The sequence below is a fragment of the Solanum pennellii genome, chromosome 9 (genome assembly GCF_001406875.1).
Source record: "Solanum pennellii chromosome 9, SPENNV200".
Taxonomy (NCBI): domain Eukaryota; kingdom Viridiplantae; phylum Streptophyta; class Magnoliopsida; order Solanales; family Solanaceae; genus Solanum; species Solanum pennellii.
The window spans coordinates 67,649,896-67,668,687 of NC_028645.1; the positions used below are offsets into that span (position 1 = coordinate 67,649,896).

An 18,792-nucleotide genomic window follows, 5' to 3' on the forward strand; every position below is an offset into this window, starting at 1 on the left:
AAAAAGTCAAATCGTTATCAAAATCGCTAAACTAATAATCCAATTACTATAAATCAATAACTTTTTTATTAATTTAACTTATCAATTTCGATTCGATTTTAAACAATGCTATCGGCAAGTGTAGACCTTAGTGTGGTGTGGACCATCTAAATTGGTTTTTCCCAGAAGAGTGGAGATTGGTGATTTAGAGTATCTCAAACGCATATGAGACTATCAATTCATTGGGTCCATAAACATCTAATCAGATCTAACACGTGTCAATTTGTCAGGACTTGAAGATTTTCGCATCCCGAAGAGCATATACTCCTTACTAAAGAATAACAGTATTCCCGCCCGGTAAACAAACAACTACCACCACAATCACAACCCGCTACACAAGAGAAGAGATAATGGTGACTTTATGTAATAATCAAATATTGCTTTCTCTTTCATTATCTTCATCTCAATCTGCAGCTCTACCACAATTTAATCACCTCGCCCGTTTTACTCGGAGACACTGGAAACTCCGGCAGTACAATTACTCCTCATACTCTAGGTATTGCTGTAAGTTCAAAATATACTCAATTTCTAACTTCCTATAGAGGAGAATGGTTGCTGTATGTGTAAGTATGGTTTAAATATGATGATATTGAATACTAAATGCCTTAACAGAGCGGAATAGATACAAATGGATGCATTCAGTCTTTTGAAGTTTACTTGTTGTTTCATTAATTTGTTTATCGTTTATCTTTACTATGAGTACTTTTCTCTATTCAATATTTTGAGGGACAACTATCTCCTAATCTGCGATAGAAATTTAAGAAATACAACCTTAACTAAAGTAAGGTTTTATTATCTCGAACCCTTTTTTTTGTGTATAAAATTACAAAAAATGAACGAGTTCAGGTGTAATAGGACCTTAGTTTAGTTAGTTTAGTTGAGGTGTGTGTCTGAGATTTCGGTTATAGTCTAGGCATTACTTGTACTATATCCTGTATTTTCATCATACTCTTTTTTCTCAATTTATGTGTCACGATTCAAGATATCGAGAGTCAAATAATTTAATTTTGAGCCTGAATTCGGGCCAGGGATCTTCAAATTTTTTGAATCAATTTATATATTGGAAACTAGGTAGAAAGTACTATAAGTCAAAAAGGTTTTGCATAAATTGGGAAAAGGAAGTAGTGTTTTTTATTTGCATTTCTTTGGAACCTGTTCTGAAAAACAATTTTCATGAGTCAAGGGTCTCAGAGACAACCTCTCTACTCTAGAAAGATAGGGATAAGGTCTTCGTACAACCAATCCTCCTTAGATACACTTGTGGGACTATACTGGCTATGTTGCTGTTAGTTCGGAAATTCTGGATGGAACCCTACTAATTTGGATTTGATGAACTGTTATTTGATTTTTTTGGTCATCACTCCAAAGGGAGGGAAGGTAAGGTAGGGTAGGTGGTTGCTTGGATGTCTCTAAAATCTATATTTGTAATATGCGGTGCAATTTTTTTTTTGTCATATTGGACATCACTAATTTAGTAGCATGGAACCAACAACAATGACAACATACTCAGTGAAATCTCACAAGTGAGGTCTGGGGAGGGTAGAATATACGCAGACCTTACCACTACCTCGAGGCTATGTAAAATCATAGAAATGTCCCCACGTCTTTGTTCACCAACATAAAGATGTTGAAAACATCCATGGCTATGTAAAATAAACCTATGCTAAAAAGCAGTGGCAGATCTGATGAAAGAAGGCAGATCTGTACTACTTTTTTTAATAACCGAGAGATCCTTGAGGGGAACACGGTTTGAAATTCGTTGGATAACTAAAGAGTCCTCCCTTTATCCTTTTCCACTTAATCATCAGACTTTTGTATGCGGCAGGTCAAACCTGTGATGTGCGCCTAACCTACACGTTACATGCTGCACTTACCACTTGACTGAAGTCCTAGGGGCAGTTGATATATACTCTTTAAACTCTTAGACTAGAATTGTAAGCCCCTTTTATGTTCGCTTCCAACTTAGTGCTAATGTATACAACATCATAAATGCCTGTACATTTTGTGAATTGAATGTACATGGAGATGTTTTCTCTAATGCTATTTGTAATTTGATTATATTCTTATTTATGTATCACCTAGAAATTCAAGAGGTCTCTCCTTAAACAGCTAATGAACACATTCAGTGTACCGAGCTTATCTATACACTGTAAGGGGCCTTATATAAGTGATGGCAAATTCTCTATTCAAAGTGTAGGATCAAAAAATTTCAGCTTGTGAGTGCTAAAAATTATGAAGCCGGACATTCGGAGGATGCTGAGGAGATAGTGCACAAGGCTTCTGATGAATTAACTGGTAGTCTGGAAGATAAAACTGTTCGCACAGGAAGTTCATTTTTGGCAAAACTGGCAATTGCATTAGGTATAGCTGCTACTATTACATTTCTGTCTATAGGCCTTAAGCAGCCTAATCAAGGATCAAATTTTGGAATTCAATTTCTGGTTGATGGATCATCATCTTCCACAATTTCTACACCTGCTCCTGGTTTTTCTTTCAAAGCTTTTGGCTATAGAGTCATGCTGCCAGAATATGCTCCAGGGTAAGCAACTAATTATCCTTGCGACTTTTCATTCATCAGGGTTTTCACCATGATATAAGAAGAAAACAAGATCAACCTTATGTTTATTATACTTTATTCGACTACTATGATAGATGCTTAATATAATTGATATCCTGGATCTCTTATCTATTAGCGTTCGCGGATGTGATATTAAGCCCTTGTACTACTCATTCTTCAGATGGATCTACTTTTGGCTTCTGATGGCAGCTGGTTTTGGACTTTTTATCAGTGAGGAGGCTTTGAATATATGGGTCCGTCTCCTATGCTGGTACTTCTGTTCATGAACTTCCTTGCTGACAAGTCTTCTGATTCATGGCCACGTTACAGATAGTATAGTTTTCCTGCAATTATTTTTCTTTTGATTTGACATTGCTTTTAAAATTAGCGACTTCAGAGTTTTTCTTTAGTGATGTGAGGAAAAAGTGAGAGGCCAACTGGAGAAAAGAGTTGTAAAGAAGCTTCAAAAGTTTATTAAGTTAAAAAGCTAGAACCCTGCCTAAAAAACAGTTAAAAGCTAGAACTATGCTGTTATTTAGTGTCTATGAATAGGCACTAAGTTGGCTTGTTATCCTTCTTCATTATGTTCACTATTATAGTGATTTTAATAGGCACTAAGTTGGCTTGTTATCCTTATTCATGATGTTCACTATTATATTCATTTGAATAGGCACTAGAATGGCTTGTTATCCTTCTTCATGATGTTCACTATTATAGTCAAATTCATTGACGAATGGTGTAGGTTGGAATCTCTATAGCACGGATGCTTGTTCTAGATGGGACGTGGCAATCACTAGTGAACTCCTTTTCCAGGAATTCTCCATATATAACATCCACTATTCTCTGGGTGTACTGGTTAGTTAAAACTGTGTCCTCTGAGTAATTTCGATGAATGCATGTGCAGACCAACCTTTCATGATTCTGCAGTACACACAACCTTCTTTTTCTTCTATTGTATTAAAAGATTTTATGCACCTTCAATGCCAGTAGAAATTGATTATGTAGAAACAGTGATTTCCAAAATGCTAATATTGTTGTGGATCCTGAATATTCAGGGGCGTTTGCATCAGCGATATGATACCCTTTTACCTTGGGAAGCTTTTTAAGCAATCTGGTGCATCCGATGATGTTTGCTCAAAGGTTTGTTTTGGCTACCAGCATATTATTCGTGTTAAAATATTCAGCCTCCTTGCCTTACTTAAAAAGTATATGAACTTGATTTTGGAAATTCAGAGTCAATTTGGTTGTAGTTAGGGATCGGAAATCAGAAGGCAAAAGATATTACAAACGCTGTACAAAAACATGGGAATCTCATTGGTTTTGGTGAGTTGCAACAAAGATGCTGAATTTAATCCAATGTCTCTTGCATTGTGGAAACCTTTATTCATTGTGAACCCTTGCTTCCACTAATATGCTCGCACTTTTCTTTCTTTTTTACATAACTGTGGTGTTTGAGGTAGCTTGCATGAACCTTGACTAAATTCCACGGGTATCTGCTACCTCCCACCACTCACCAGCACAAGTACTGGGTAACTCTGTCCACCAGGGCCTGGACAGATGGGGAGCAATCACCTAGTGTGTTTGGTTTCTTTGGGATTTGAACCTGAAACCTCATGGTTTATTACCCATTGAATACGTGTACACTTATTACTATGATCATAATGTAGTATCAGTATGATCACATATGTATGTTGGTACACGAGGAGTACGATTTAATTATTTGTGAAGATTCTCTATTTCCTGGAAATATCAGACTGAAATTAGTGATCTACCTCAAAATTTATCCGCTGTCACAAGTGTTTGCATAGTTCTGGACTTCTGGTCTTAATCCTTATGTCCGTATGCCTAAAGCTCTGAACTTCTCTTCACATTCTAAAACAACTGATGTTTCTTGTTGAGCTATCATATTTCTGGAAAATACTTGTTCTAACTAATATGATCTTCTTGTTCCTGGACCTTGATAATTGCTTACTGGTGGATTTTCGTATGCTGATGCAGTGGAACGGTTTTCTCTTGGAGTAAGAAATCCCACTGCTTTCCTTGCAGGGACTCTGGTGAGTGATTCTTTTCCCGTTTTCCTTCTTAACATGCTGAGGGTTAGATCAGCTTAACCGTCTTCTGCTACTTTCTTGTTCCCTTTTTTGGGTACTACAAGTTTTGAGGCATGATACTATTACCTAGAGAACAAAAGGTGTCAGATATGTAGGGATGATACAATGCTTAGAAGTTTTGATGATTTCATTTCATCGTAGAAATGATTGATATATTTAGTGTAAAAGTCCTGTATGAACAGAAGATGGACAGACCCAGCGACCCTCAGTTACAACTTTCCTTTTGCTATTTCTGAGCCTACTCAGACTAGAAATTCAATCACTGAGAATGCAATGCAATCAATTTCCTTATGTCTATATGCATAAATCTTATGATGGTGTTATGTTGTAGCTATTACCCCATGTAGAAATTGTTAGCAACTCCATGCATTCTTCCGTGGTAAACAGATATTTATAACTGTTTCAATCATTTCTCTGCTCATAAATATTGCAGGATATATCACCAGATTGTTTCTTTGCTGGTGTCTGTTGTGGTGGTTTGATAACTCTTCCAATTCAGGTTACTAGTCTTGTGTTTGAAACAGATTACCAGTTTTAAGTTTACCTGGTTTTCATGCATTAACTCCTTTTCATTTACTCCAAAATGCAGTTGACAATTGGATTTTTACTAAGAGAGCGTCCAGTATTTGCCGTTGCAACAGTTGCTACTGTAGTGGTACAACATTATTCTTTTTCTCTGTCCAATTTTGCATTTATTACCAAAGAATCCAATTATGGTTCCTATGAAATGTGCAGGGAATCTGGACTGTATTCCCCTATGCAGTGGCTGCTTCTACAGCATTATTCCTATATCTACGGCGCCAGTTTTCTGGTTAGGCCAACTCATTACTTTTATGATTGGTTCACAAGTCGTAAAGAATGTAGAGGCGGGCACTGATGCAAGCCTGGATGGACATTGTTATTATTTGTTAACAATCATCCATGACTTCCCCTATCTTCCAAGGGGAAAGGAGACCTTTATATGTGATATATATCAATAATTTAAAATATTCCCGACTCAAATTTAGAAGTTGTCATAAAGTTACATTAACATTTAATTCAAATAGAGAAACCTTATATTTGCAAATTGTAATCTGCAGTAGTGAAGGTCTAATTTATCAATTGGCTAGTCCTTCAGATGCTAAATAGGAAAGTTGAATGCTGTATGCATCTTTGAGCTCAGCTAATACTTCTGCAATACTCGGCCTTCGCAATGCATCCCTCTCCACTGACCTTGAGGCGATTAAAGCCGCCCTTCTCATGCTTTCTGTGTCAAATGTTCCTTTTATGCTCTCATCTACTATCTCAAATGCACCAGCCTGCAAGTACGGCTTTGCCTGAAATTTTCAAAATTAGTTTACAACATATGAGGATTATTGGAAGTCAATTAAGTGCTTTGCTGTGTAAAACATTATAAGACTTGTTTTTTACCCATAGAACTAAATTGAAGGAATCTGGAGACCCTGAATGGCTAAGTGGTTCTCGGCCACAAATAAGCTCAAGAAGAACGACTCCAAAACTGTATATGTCACTCTTTTCTGTGAGCTGTCGAGTGGAATAGTATCTGAGGACAAGTAGTAAGAGAGGTTTAAGAATTAGGATAGGAAGGACCAAATATTAAACTGGATGATGAGTGACTTGAAGCTTACTCGGGGTCAAGATAGCCAGCAGTGCCTTTGACAACAGTGCTAACATGAGTTGCATCTGATTGAGTTACTTGCTTAGAAAGGCCAAAATCAGATACCTTAGCATTAATGTCTGCATCCAGAAGTATATTGCTGCTCTTCACATCACGGTGTATGATTCTTGGCTCACTTCCATTGTGCAAGTAATCCAAACCTTAACAAGTTATATAATCAAAACATTAAAAACTATCTTAAACTTAATGCTACATCATAAAACTTTCAAGTATCTGGGAGGAAACAGAATCCACAAAAATGACTTTAGTAGGATATTCCATAAGTTGAACAACCTAGGAATTAACTCGAAAAAAACATAGGCAACCGATGTTGGACAGAAAAGATTTGTTGTCCATGGTAGAACTCCAATTGAACATGAGTTAGAGTAATGATAATGTCTCTCTTTACACATACCTTTTGCAGCATCAACTGCAATTTTCAGTCTGCGCACCCAGCTTAGTGTCAATTTCTTGCTCATTGCTCCTGAGGCAGTTATTAAGAGTTAGAAAACAATACGTGAAAGAAGAGGATGATGGATTTTAAGTGTGAATATGGGTAAGATCATGTGTGACGTACCATAAAGGTTATCAGCCAGTGATCCTCCAGGTAAATACTCATAAACTAGAATTTGTTGCTTTGATTCATGGCAGAATCCTTCCAACGAAACAAGACTTGGATGACTGATTTGTGATAGAAGGGATACCTACAGATAACAAAGAGAGCTCTGAAATCTCTTTTTTCTTTGTAGACTGGAACTGAACTAGCATGGGTATAGTGACGAACCTCATTGATAAAAGAATCAGCACCTAATTGAGTTTTATCGAATCGAACTTTAACAGCAACTTGTTTACCATCAGGAAGCTTCCCAAGATAAACAGATCCGAAACTACCACGGCCAATAACCTCTTTGAAGTTGTTTGTAGCAGCTTTGATCTCTTTGTATGAAAATACTTTTGCAGCATTCCAGTTCTTCATTTCTGCTGCAGTTCCTATAATTAGAAAAAAGTGCATGTTTAGAACTAGATTGATCAATATCCTGAAATGTTAAAGAAAAGTTGACTTTTTTCATACTTGATGCATATGTATCTCCACTTTTTCTTCGCCTCATGTACAATAATACTGATATAAAGACAACGAATAGAACAAACACAGCTCCTCCAACTGCACCAACTATAACTATGAATCTATTATGGCGCTTGTGCTTTGTGGGTGCAAAGACAGTGACTTGTGGCGTCTCAATCGTAGGATTTCTTGAGAATTCATTGCATAAAGACATAGTGAAGGAAAGACACAGATTTCCTGATGATCTGCAAAAAGGGGGGAAACGATAAGCCGAGAAACTGACATGAGAAGCAAAAAACAAAAAACAAAAAAGACTTTCGGATTTCATACAGGACTTGTAAGCTCTCTCTGTTCAAAGATTGTGGCAGGGGACCTTGCAGCTTGTTGTTTTCTAGGTTCCTGAATGTTGCAGAGGGGTAAATTAGAACAATTCATCAGGTGAAGTACTTTAAGAAGTTCAAAGTGCCAGATATATTTTCCTCACTCACAGCAAGTGGAGGTCCTTCAGTTCTCCAACGCTTTCGGGTACTGTTCCTTGAAAACTATTGTTATGCAAGTCCCTTCAACAGTAAACACATTAATTTTAAAATTTGCTGAACAGGACTAGCTAGGAAGAATGAAGGAAGTCACTATCTAAATGCAAACAGTGAGGCTTACAAAATTTGAAGGTTTATCAAGTCCTCTAACTCTGAACCAAAAGCTGTAAGTTGATTAAAGCTCAAGTTCCTGCAAAGGTGAGAGAACACAACTTATTTTAGACAATGCTCTCTCAAGTACTTTAACTTAACATGGTAATTCCTCGAGATCAAGTATTACAGCTTCTTAAGATGTTGCAGGCTGCCGATGTTTTGTATCTCTCCAGCAAGTGAAGTATTATGCAAATCCCTGCAACAAGTGGAACCTCAAATAAGTAAGTCAAGATAGCCAAACAGTGGCTCTTAAGTAAGTTGTTAAGACTGATCTTACAGTGATTTGAGATCCAGTAGGTCACCAAATGTTGGGCTGATTGACCTCAAGTTTACATCAAAAAACTCCCTATATAAAGTCTTAATTTTATTATGTTCTGCTCTTAACAAAAATAAGACCAAGAGAAATAAAAGAAAAGGAAAACGTTGTTCTCAGGTCAACTGACATACAATGAAGTTACGAGATTTGCTTCACATTCTATGTGTTCCCATGATTTAGGAGAGCATGGATCATCTTCCCAATCAAGATCTAGACCAGTTGACTGCTGAATAACCTGTAGGGCTGAAACTGCAAGCATAAAAAAATGTCAAAAGTTGGACTGACTGGTTCTAACAGACTCGTTTAAAGGTCGAAAAATCAATAAAACTGTATTAGAACCTGTTGTTGAAGAAGTTTCTAAGGGAATGTCTAGGATCTCATAAACCTCAAGAGCATTGATATATGGATAGTAGTGGACAGTCTTCAATGTGATGTTCAAGCTCTCGATTCCTTTCATTGTAAAGAACAGACAACTGACTTCCCATCGATTAACTGTGTAGTTTGATTGAACGATATCCTCATTTATCAATACATCGAATGAAGGGGAGACAGGCAGAATCCCAGCAAAGTAGAGAACAATATGGTAATCTCCTTGGTGATCAATAGGAAATTTATATGTCATATCATTCCACCGTGCCAAAACTCTTCCGGTTTGAAGAACAGCTACAGGAGGGCCCTCTTTCAGAACCGACACATTGAAATTGGCTTGAATATCAAAACCAGAAGACACATGAAATGGGCTGAAATCCTCATCAGCATCCCAAATTCTATCATACTGATCAATCGGATACCTTTTACATAGCACAAAAAACAACAGAAACTAAGGACTAAACAAGCGGTAAGTCATACATAACATCATTGACAAGTGAGAGTTAGTTCAGACCTCAATGACCAATTATAACCACAGTTGATACGATAACATTTCCTCAGCAACTTATCGGGAAAATCTCCCAAGGCATTGCTGTAAGCTTCTTGAGGAAGTGGCCTAAGTTCAAGGGATGAAATGACTGGAAATCCACCACCTTGAAGAGAGTGAAAACATAAAGACAGAATGTCTTTATCAACTGGCCATATGAACTCTTCGATCCATGGATCAGTATGAGTAAGATTGACATTTGTTGTGATAGCCCTCCCAAGAGAAACAGAGAATGCAGGTGGCTTATTATGTCCATCATAATTCTTATAGACAAACTGTGTCCTGACAAGGACAAGGGATGACACATTCTTCACTGGAATCTTGTAACATTTTCTACGTGGCGAATCAGGAAAGAACCTAATTGGGAGAGTAGATGAAGAGGAACCCTCTAGAAAATCAACAGTGGTCATGTTACCAGCTGAGATATAGGCACCATCTGGTGTCCATGTAATGTTGGAGGAATCAACATAAGTAGTATTTCCACCACAAGACAAGCTCAAGAATCCTGCACATTTCACAACATAAGCAACATATCATCTTAAAACCTTCTATTTTCTTTCAATGTAATGCATACTGACAATGGCAGATTCATGATTTAAAGTTTATGAGTTCACATGTGTTGAACACAGACATACATGTAAATATAATTTCAAATTTACATAAGGGAGAAAAAAAGAGTTTGAAGAAGTAAAATCAAGAGATAAAATGGAATAGTACATTTTGTAGTCATAATTTTAGAAGTACAATATAAGAATGTTTAAAGGTTGAATTCGTAAGTTTAAATCTTGTATCTGCCTCTGAAGCGTACCTTCAGGATCACAAAAAGCAACTTTGATGAAGATAGAAGATAGAAGGAACCAAGAATAGTACCACCAATGCAGCTCCATTGAAGCAGAGGAAGAAGTTGCAGGGGAGGAAAAAAAGAGAGGAAGTGAGTAGGAAAAAAAGAGAAGACAAGAAGTCCTTTTCTACTTTCTTTTTCTGTTGCTTTGTTGACAGAGTTGAGTAAAGGTGAAGATGTGATTTTGATAGTCTTTGAAAATGTGTTAACGGGAAAATGATCATAGGGACAGTTAGAGTCTCATATTGACTAAGGAAAGACGGAATGAATTTCGGAAATCCTTTCTTCAAGAGCTAGTTTAGTGTTTGAGTTATCACAGTTGAACTCAATTATTAATGAATGACATCGATCAATCTTTCTTAAAGTTTGATGGACATATTTTTCTTAATTATGGTGGTGTGGACCTCTAGTAAGGGACCACATAGAAAAATGATTTCACAAAACCACAAAATCTGACAGTTAAAAAATAATGGTACCCCAACTACTAATTAATAACATAAACCTTCTTTTTCTCAAAGTTTAATAACATATGTGAACATTTTCCATATGCAAAGGTGGAACCAAGGTGAGGAGTTTGGGGTTCTAAAATCAAATTTTTTTGAGGTTCACATGTTTTTTTTTTGTTTGCCACCCGGTGTTCGGAGCCCACATTGGAGCTCCGACTAAATCCGGATCGAGCATTGTAGGGCCCATGCGGGGGTGGCTCTCCCAACAAGATTTTCTTCATATTCAGGGCTCTAACACGAGAACTCTGGTTAAGGGTGAATCACTCTCACCAGTGTACTACAACCCATGTTGGTGAGTTTTCACATGTTACTATACATATAGTTATTTAATTTTCTAATACAAATATAGAATCTGCGGAAAAACTGATGAGTTTGTCCGAACTCATAGACCTCCACCTAGCTCCGCCTCTATGTATATTGTATTAAAATCAAATTTGTCCTTATTTGGATACCACGTTATATTATTCGTACTTAAGTTATTGTCCATGCACCGGTTGGTGGTGTGACTCTACAAGGATCAACTACTAGAGTGGTCAGAATTGTTGAGAATATAATTGCATAATAAAAAATATATGTTCTTTCTAGTAGAGTAAATTTTTAAATAAAATAATTTAATATGATATCAAAGCAGAGACAAGAGAGGTTGTGGTTGATACCACATGGAAATGAGTAGTAAAAACTAGAGATCAATGATTAATGATGATAGGAGGTTGTGGTTGATACCACATGGAAATGAGTAGTAAAAACTAGAGACCAATGATTAATGATGATAGCTGTTGTCTCCATTGATAAGCACGTCTTTTATTATTATGCAAAGAAAAATGAGAGACAATACGTGAAAGTGTCTAATTTCATGCAGTCCATACATGATAGTTGTTGCTTCTTAGTATACTCAATCATAACCGTTGCCCCAAATTCTCATTGGTCAAAAATACTCTTAACGTATCATAGAGATTTAAATTCACTTTTATTTAATTGTAATTTCCTTTAATGTTAATTTTCAAGTTAAAAAATATCAGTTGCAGTAAAAACTTGCGACAAATATTTATATCAAATAAATAAATGTCAAATACATATTTTTTGATATACATTTTTTAGCACTTAACTATGGACAAGTGATGTGTATTTTGATTTAGCTTTATTGATTCTAGAACTTAATTACTTTAATTAGGTGCAAATATTCGACATAGATAATTAAGTAGTATGTATAGTATATTACCTTTAACTATTGAAAATTACCATAACATCATTTTTTAACCAGTATTGCAAGTATATTTTTTTTCTATGTTAAATTTGATATTTCAAAAGTACCAATAGGTACGTATTAGATTTTTCAAAAATAATATTTCTTTGGAGAATTCTATACGAATACGGCATCAACTTATGTTTTTTTTCCCCAACATTATTGGCTGCAATTTAGGGAATTAATGAACTGTTATTCAATCATTTTTCTCCCAACTTTATTTCAACTTTTTTCCTATTTATGACCACAAACAATAATGCATAGGATACTTCATGCTTAGAATTCCAGCATTCTCTTATATGATTGTTTTTAGGCTTTTTGCTTTTTCTATATTTATATATTCAATAGCTTAGCTTTCAAATCAATCTCCATCTTGTTGTCTTCGTCATCAAGGAAAATCAAAATCTCATGGACTAATAAGCATAGATTAGTCAATATATTTCAATGAACTTAAAAACATAAAGGTAATTATATAAAGCTAATCATAGGTTATCCATCGACCATGAATATTTTAACGGCTAATTTAATTTACAGCACAATCAGCGGGGAAAAAAAGAGCACAATAAAGTTGTTTCTCCTCACCACTAAAGCTTGAGACTTTTTGGTGAAGCTTTATGTAGATGTTTTTGGCATATGCTTTTATTTCGGGATTTGATATTATGAGATGAAATTTGAGCGTTTGAATGTGCTATAACATCTCTGAAATCACGAGATGAAATCTCAAATAATCTAAAAAGCTTGATTTGAAAATTTCAGGATAGATTTCACATCTTTTAAATACAAAAATTTACCTATAAGTTATGTATTTTGTATTTTAAAAAATCACTGTTTTATAGTTATCAATCATTTACTTCATGGTAAACAAAACTTTAAGTTGATATTTATTACTTTTTACTAAGTTCTAAACCATTTATATTGAGAAATGCACTTCCAATGCGAGGGATTGTTCGTTCTATGTGAGGAAATTATATTAACGAATATACACTATAATTCATGTTATTTTTCTTTTTTATTGAACTAAAGTTTGATCAATAAATATTCTATTTTTTAAAAAAATAGCTTTGTTTTATTGTATTTATACATTTATTTACTTGGTAAGATAGTGTATATTGGAAAATTTTGATAGCTTTCAAAATTTTATGGAATTAGTATATTTATGAGCAACAATACTAACTTAAAAATTAAATAATACGTCCAAATAAAACTTTAATTTCAACTCATATGATTTCGTATTATAATTTTGTCTCACGTGATCAAACAAAAAAGCAACTTATTTTTAAAAGTTTTTATTTCTTTTTTTTTTTTCCAATAAAGTGCTTCGGAGTTTTTACAATTTATATTTGGAAAAATAATTTGAAAATCAAATCATTGTTCTTAGCGTTCGAAAATAATTTTTGTTTGGTCAATTTTTTCAAGAAGTGAGTTAGTGTCAATTACCGAAAGAACACGTACATATTCACTTTACAAATAATACTATTTAAAAAGAAAAAATAAATAATTATTTTTATCAATTTACATTTTAGTACTTATCTAAAAATAAAAAGTCTTGAGAATACTACTTCTTTAATTTTGTTTGGAAATTGATTTTAAATGTTTATTGTGTTATAAACATATCGTGAATATTTAGGAAGTCTAACTTTATATCAAGTCAATTTTTTTCTATAAATAGTGAATTCTTTTCATTGTAAAATCATGCTCAAGAGAAATAATAAGGCCATCTCCATTCTCCAACCTACCTCTATTTTACTCTTCATTTTCTATATTTGGAGAGTAAAATCGAGAATGGACACTCTAACTCACCTCCAAATAACTCTCTATTCTTCAAATTTAAAGAGTTGAATAGTACTCTCTATTTTACTTTTTCAATATTTTATTATCAGAAAAGGGTCTAAAATACCCTCAAAGTATTGAAAATGGTACAAAATTACCCTTCATCCACCTATTGGCTCCAAAATACCCTTCCCACCCACCTATTAGGTCCAAAATACTCTTGTCATCCACCTTTTGGTTCAAAATTGACCACTTATTTAACGGTTTTATATTTAAACTATTTAAATAGTTTTTTTAAATACGTGACGCTCAACTATTTGTTATAATTTAACTTATTACTATAATTTATAAATCAATTCACTACCCATCCATTACTAATTAAACCCTCCAAATTAATAAATCACTCACATTATTAATGCAACAATAGAAAAGCTACTGCCAATTGAGTGTTTTAAAAAATTTGAGACGAAAAATCTATAGAATTAAATAATCATACATTCAAGTGTCTAAATAAAATTACCGATAAACTTAAAAGTCTGACTATGTTCATCTTAATTATTCTTACTTCTCAATTATGTGATGTTACTTCATAGGTAACTTTTTTTCAAAATAATATATTAAAAGTTTTAAAACAAATCATAAATATTTATAAAATTATATTTTAAAAAAGTGCATGAATTAATTCGGGATGTATACTTCTTTACCTTTAATCATAAATTTCTAATTCAATCTTGAAAGACAATTCTATTAAAAGTGTCCTCCTAAATAAGCGGCTCAACCTAAATTTAATTGGGGCTTCAATTCGGACTCGAATAATTTTGGATGTCATTTTTCAATAATCTATAATTTCATCGTATTTTAGTAGTGTTTATGGCGATTTTGATATTATAATTGAATTATTAATTGGNTGGGTGGGGTTTAGTTAGTAATGGGTGGGTAGTGGGTTGGTTTATAAATAATACAAATAAATTGAATTATAACCAATAGTTGAACATCAAGTATTTTAAAAATATTTAAATAGTTTAAATTTAAAATCATTAAATAAGTGGTCAATTTTGAACTCAAAGGTGGATGACAAGGGTATTTTGGAGTCAATAGGTGGATGAAAAGGGCATTTTGGAGCCAATAGGTGGATGAAGGGTAATTTTGTACCATTTTCAATACTTCAAGGATATTTTATACGCTTTTCCGTTTTATTATTATTTCCATTACTTTTCAATTATCATATTATTTTACATTTAGTTTCATTAATTAAATATCTAATATTCATAATTCTTTTTAAATGTAATGTAATATTTTAAAAAATATATTATTTAATATATACTACTTTAATTTCAAATTAATATATTTTGTATAATTTTCATCAATAGTAAAATTTTATTTTATTATTAATTTTCATTATAAATAATACACAAAATTTAAATGGTAAGATTAAAAATTTAATGTAAATACAAGATAACAATGCAATACATAACATAATAATTTAAATGCAAGATAAAATATAATACATAACATAATAATTAATTTGCGATGGAACAAGAATCATATCGAAAAGATGTGGAATGTGCATTCGGAGTTTTGCAATTATTGCTAGACCGTCACATTTTCGGAGAAAGAAAGTGCTACATGATATAATGACTACATATATTATACTACACAACGTGATAATTGAGGACTAACGTGACCTTAATGCACTAATTCAAGATGTCGTATAGGCTCTTACTCCAACGATAAAAATGGCGGTAGATGAAAATCTTTGGTTTGAACAATTTTTAGCTAGACATAATAAAATTAAGGACAAAAATGTTCACTTTGAACTCCGTAATGCATTAATAGAGCATTTATGGGAGCAACATAATAATTTCAAAAAGTATGTGTTGATGTAATCGTATTTCACTTTTATTTGAATCTGTTCATTAATTTATATATCGTACAATATTTTCGTGGAATTTATGGTATTTAAAATTCAAACTAAAATATAATTTTATTCAATAAAAAAATTGAAAAAATAGAATTTTGTATGACATGAGAATTATACAAAGTAATTAATGGAAAAAAGAAATAAATGATATATTATGAAATAAGAAAATAAGAATGAGAAAGAAATAATAATATAATCTTGAGGAGATAGAAAAAGACTTTTTTTAGAGTGTAAAATAGAGAATTGAGTTAGAGTTGATTGTCTGAAAAAATAGAGAACTCTATATTTGGAGAGTAAAATAGAGTGTAGGATTGGAGATGCCCCTTTTTTTCTCTTTTTTGTTTTTATTTTATAATTGAGAAAATACATAATTACCCCATTAAAGTAAGACATGCTTTCAAAGAGACACCTGCTTTGCGGGGTCCTAGTAAACTTTAAACAATTTAAGAGTAATATAAATATCTCACTTTTCATCAAATCTCAATTGCAAGAAAAAAAAGTGCAATCACACACCAATTGTTATCTGTCACGTATTAAATTTTTTTAATTCTTAATTAGTTTCATTTTCAGTTTTTTTTTCTAATTTATTTCACTTTATTTTATTTTTTTCCTCTTTCTTCTTCGGCCTTCATTACTCAAACCCTTTGTTCTTTGCTATAAATCCTCTAATGTAGTAGCTAGCTGCCTTTGACATAGTGTCTATGATGCTTCACTGTTATGACTATTTCTGCCACTAAACACCAAAATCTAAATTAAAATTGATAAAATCACTATTAAATTAAAAATTAATAATCACCTCAAGCTACCATCTTCTTTCTAGCAATATTCCAATAGTGATGCAACAAAACTCCCTCTAGATTTTTTTTTAACATTAAACAATAATGAAAAATTATAAGTACATAAATACAATCAAATCAATTCAACTCTTAAGTTACTAAAACAAGGTAATAGAGTTCAAGTTAATAAAAATGAATTTAGCTCTCAAGTTACTAAAGCAAGGTAATGGAGTTCTATATTCATAACAAAAAATAAAAATGAAGTTTCTTAATACTCTCTAATCGATCTAATAATGGAGTTCATATATTTTTATTTTTGAAAATGGAGATAAAAGAAGAAAAGGAACAACGAGAAGCAAGAAGACAAGAAAAAAAAGTGACAAAAACGAGTGAAGTAAATGACTCTTCTAAATTAAAAAAGATAAAAAAAAACAAAAGGTAATTGAGTTTTTGAATTTGGATGAAGAAGATGATGAAAGAGAATGATTAAAAAAGTTCAACTAAATAAATATAAGTAAAGAAAAGAAAACAATATTTCTAATCTTAAATAATTGTTAAAATAAATATTTACTTTTTTATTTATTGGCTTAGCTCACCTAGGCACATAATGGAATAATAAATCCATTATAAATAAGAATAATGGGGTAATATAGAAACTCACAAAGTTTAAGTGTCTTCTTAAATAAGTGTCTTTTTTTAAAAATAAATCTTACTTTAATGAGTAATTATGTGTTTTTTCTATATATTTTCATAACACTTATCAACATGAGTTATGTAGATTTATTTATTGGACATTAAAGAAGGTTAGTATGTAACAAGTCATATTTAAGTTATCATTAATTCATTATTAGGCGGAATGGTCTGGTGTACCCTTGTACTTGTATCAGTATTTTGAACCCTTCTACTTACCCATTTGTCATCTGGACCCCTAAACTAAATAAAACACAATATTTCAAACCCCTCTGACCATTGACCATGCTTATGTGACATTAAAATAGCTGACTTGGCGAGAGAGTGTGACCACACGCATTTAAGTTGAGTGGGCACCATTTTTTAAATTTTAAATTTTAAATTATTAAAATTATATAATAAAAAAATTAAAAAAAGAAAAGAATCTATCATCTTGCCCTCACCACTTTTTTAAAAAATAATCAAACACTCCTTCTTCAAGCCGGAAAATAACACAGACTCATCGGAGCTTAACGCCAATGCATTCATCACCGATTTATGCTTCTCCAACGTCGCAACTAAACCAATTTTACCTTTCTTCTCTGTATATGGTTTCCCCCAAACCCAAATCCGTTAATCAACCGAATCTGTAAAAATTGTTACGTCCTTCCCTACTACAATAGCGTTAATTGCATCACCATGAGCTTTAATCGATTCAATACATCGTAATTTTGGACCTCCCTAAATTTTCAAACAGCGATTCCACGAAATAGAGCACATCAAATTCTCATTTATAGCTAACCTAGAAAGAGTTGCGATTAGTTTATGCTGCTTATTTGGTGATAGTTTCCACACCCGAATTTTACAATCCTGATGGGCAGTGAAGATTTTACCGTCGAGGAAAGTAACAGATTTTGCAGAACCAGAAGATGGGTCTTTGTTGTTGAAAGTATCGATAAGTGTGAAATTTATGAGTTCGAAAATGTTGATTTCATTTGAGGAAACTGCATATAACAGATTGTTATGCATCGCAAGGAAAGTGATATGGGCATTTCTGGGATTTAGAGAATTACCGGCATCATTGGAAAATACCCCTTTTGGCGGAGGAACAGGTTGGTCGGCGACGGTATTGATGGAGGAGGAAGATGAAATTCATGATCGGAATTTCATGTTGTCGGCGGTATACAAAAGAATATGTGTTTTGTCCATAAGAAAAGAGAAGAAAAGAAAATGAATAGGGGCAAGTGGTGATTTTTACTTTTTGGGGGGAAGGGTAAAGGGTGGAGAGGAAGAAGATGAAGTGGGAATATGGAAAATGAGTATAGAGAGAGAGAAAAAATTTGCACCTTTTTAAAATATATATTTATTTTAAATATTTAATTTCTGATGTGTCATTAAAAAATAATAATAATACTGATGTGTCGTTAAAAATGACGTGGAATTTCATGTGTAATTTGAGTGTAATACACGCACACACAAATGATGAGAAAAGGGTTTGAAATATTGTGTTTTATTTAGTTTAAGGGTCCAAATGACAAAGGGGTAAGTAGAAGGGTTCAAAATACAAACTGATACAAGTACGAGGGTCTACCAGGTCATTCCGCCTCATTATTATGCTTTAAACGTTTGAAGGCTAACTCTCTGAAAAAAAGATCAATTAACGATGAATGATAATAAGGTATATAAATTATTGTTGGAGAAGATCTGTTGGAGCTTGC

The 18,792-nt window shown here is 33.1% G+C and overlaps 2 protein-coding genes and 1 pseudogene across 2 annotated transcripts; 1 reads left to right on the forward strand and 2 right to left on the reverse strand.

Annotated features, from left to right (window-relative positions):
- Window positions 1–284: 284 nt before the first annotated feature.
- LOC107031386 lies at window positions 285–5,868 on the forward strand. Its single transcript, XM_015232734.2, has 10 exons — window positions 285–535; window positions 2,237–2,578; window positions 2,778–2,850; window positions 3,339–3,451; window positions 3,652–3,736; window positions 3,847–3,919; window positions 4,595–4,650; window positions 5,141–5,206; window positions 5,297–5,362; window positions 5,443–5,868. The coding sequence occupies exons 1-10, from the start codon at window positions 390–392 to the stop codon at window positions 5,521–5,523; spliced, it is 1,101 nt and encodes a 366-aa protein (XP_015088220.1). The 5' UTR covers window positions 285–389; the 3' UTR covers window positions 5,524–5,868.
- Window positions 5,718–10,462, reverse strand: LOC107031385 (probable LRR receptor-like serine/threonine-protein kinase At5g48740). Its single transcript, XM_015232733.2, has 16 exons — window positions 10,157–10,462; window positions 9,316–9,853; window positions 8,772–9,223; window positions 8,564–8,681; window positions 8,394–8,462; window positions 8,244–8,312; window positions 8,085–8,153; window positions 7,916–7,987; window positions 7,758–7,826; window positions 7,437–7,672; window positions 7,149–7,354; window positions 6,942–7,068; window positions 6,780–6,848; window positions 6,336–6,525; window positions 6,118–6,250; window positions 5,718–6,023 (listed from the first exon to the last, which is right to left on the reverse strand). The coding sequence occupies exons 1-16, from the start codon at window positions 10,233–10,235 to the stop codon at window positions 5,805–5,807; spliced, it is 2,715 nt and encodes a 904-aa protein (XP_015088219.1). The 5' UTR covers window positions 10,236–10,462; the 3' UTR covers window positions 5,718–5,804.
- A 7,083-nt stretch (window positions 10,463–17,545) lies between these two features.
- Window positions 17,546–18,244, reverse strand: LOC114074063 (annotated as a pseudogene).
- Between the last annotated feature and the right edge of the window lie 548 nt (window positions 18,245–18,792).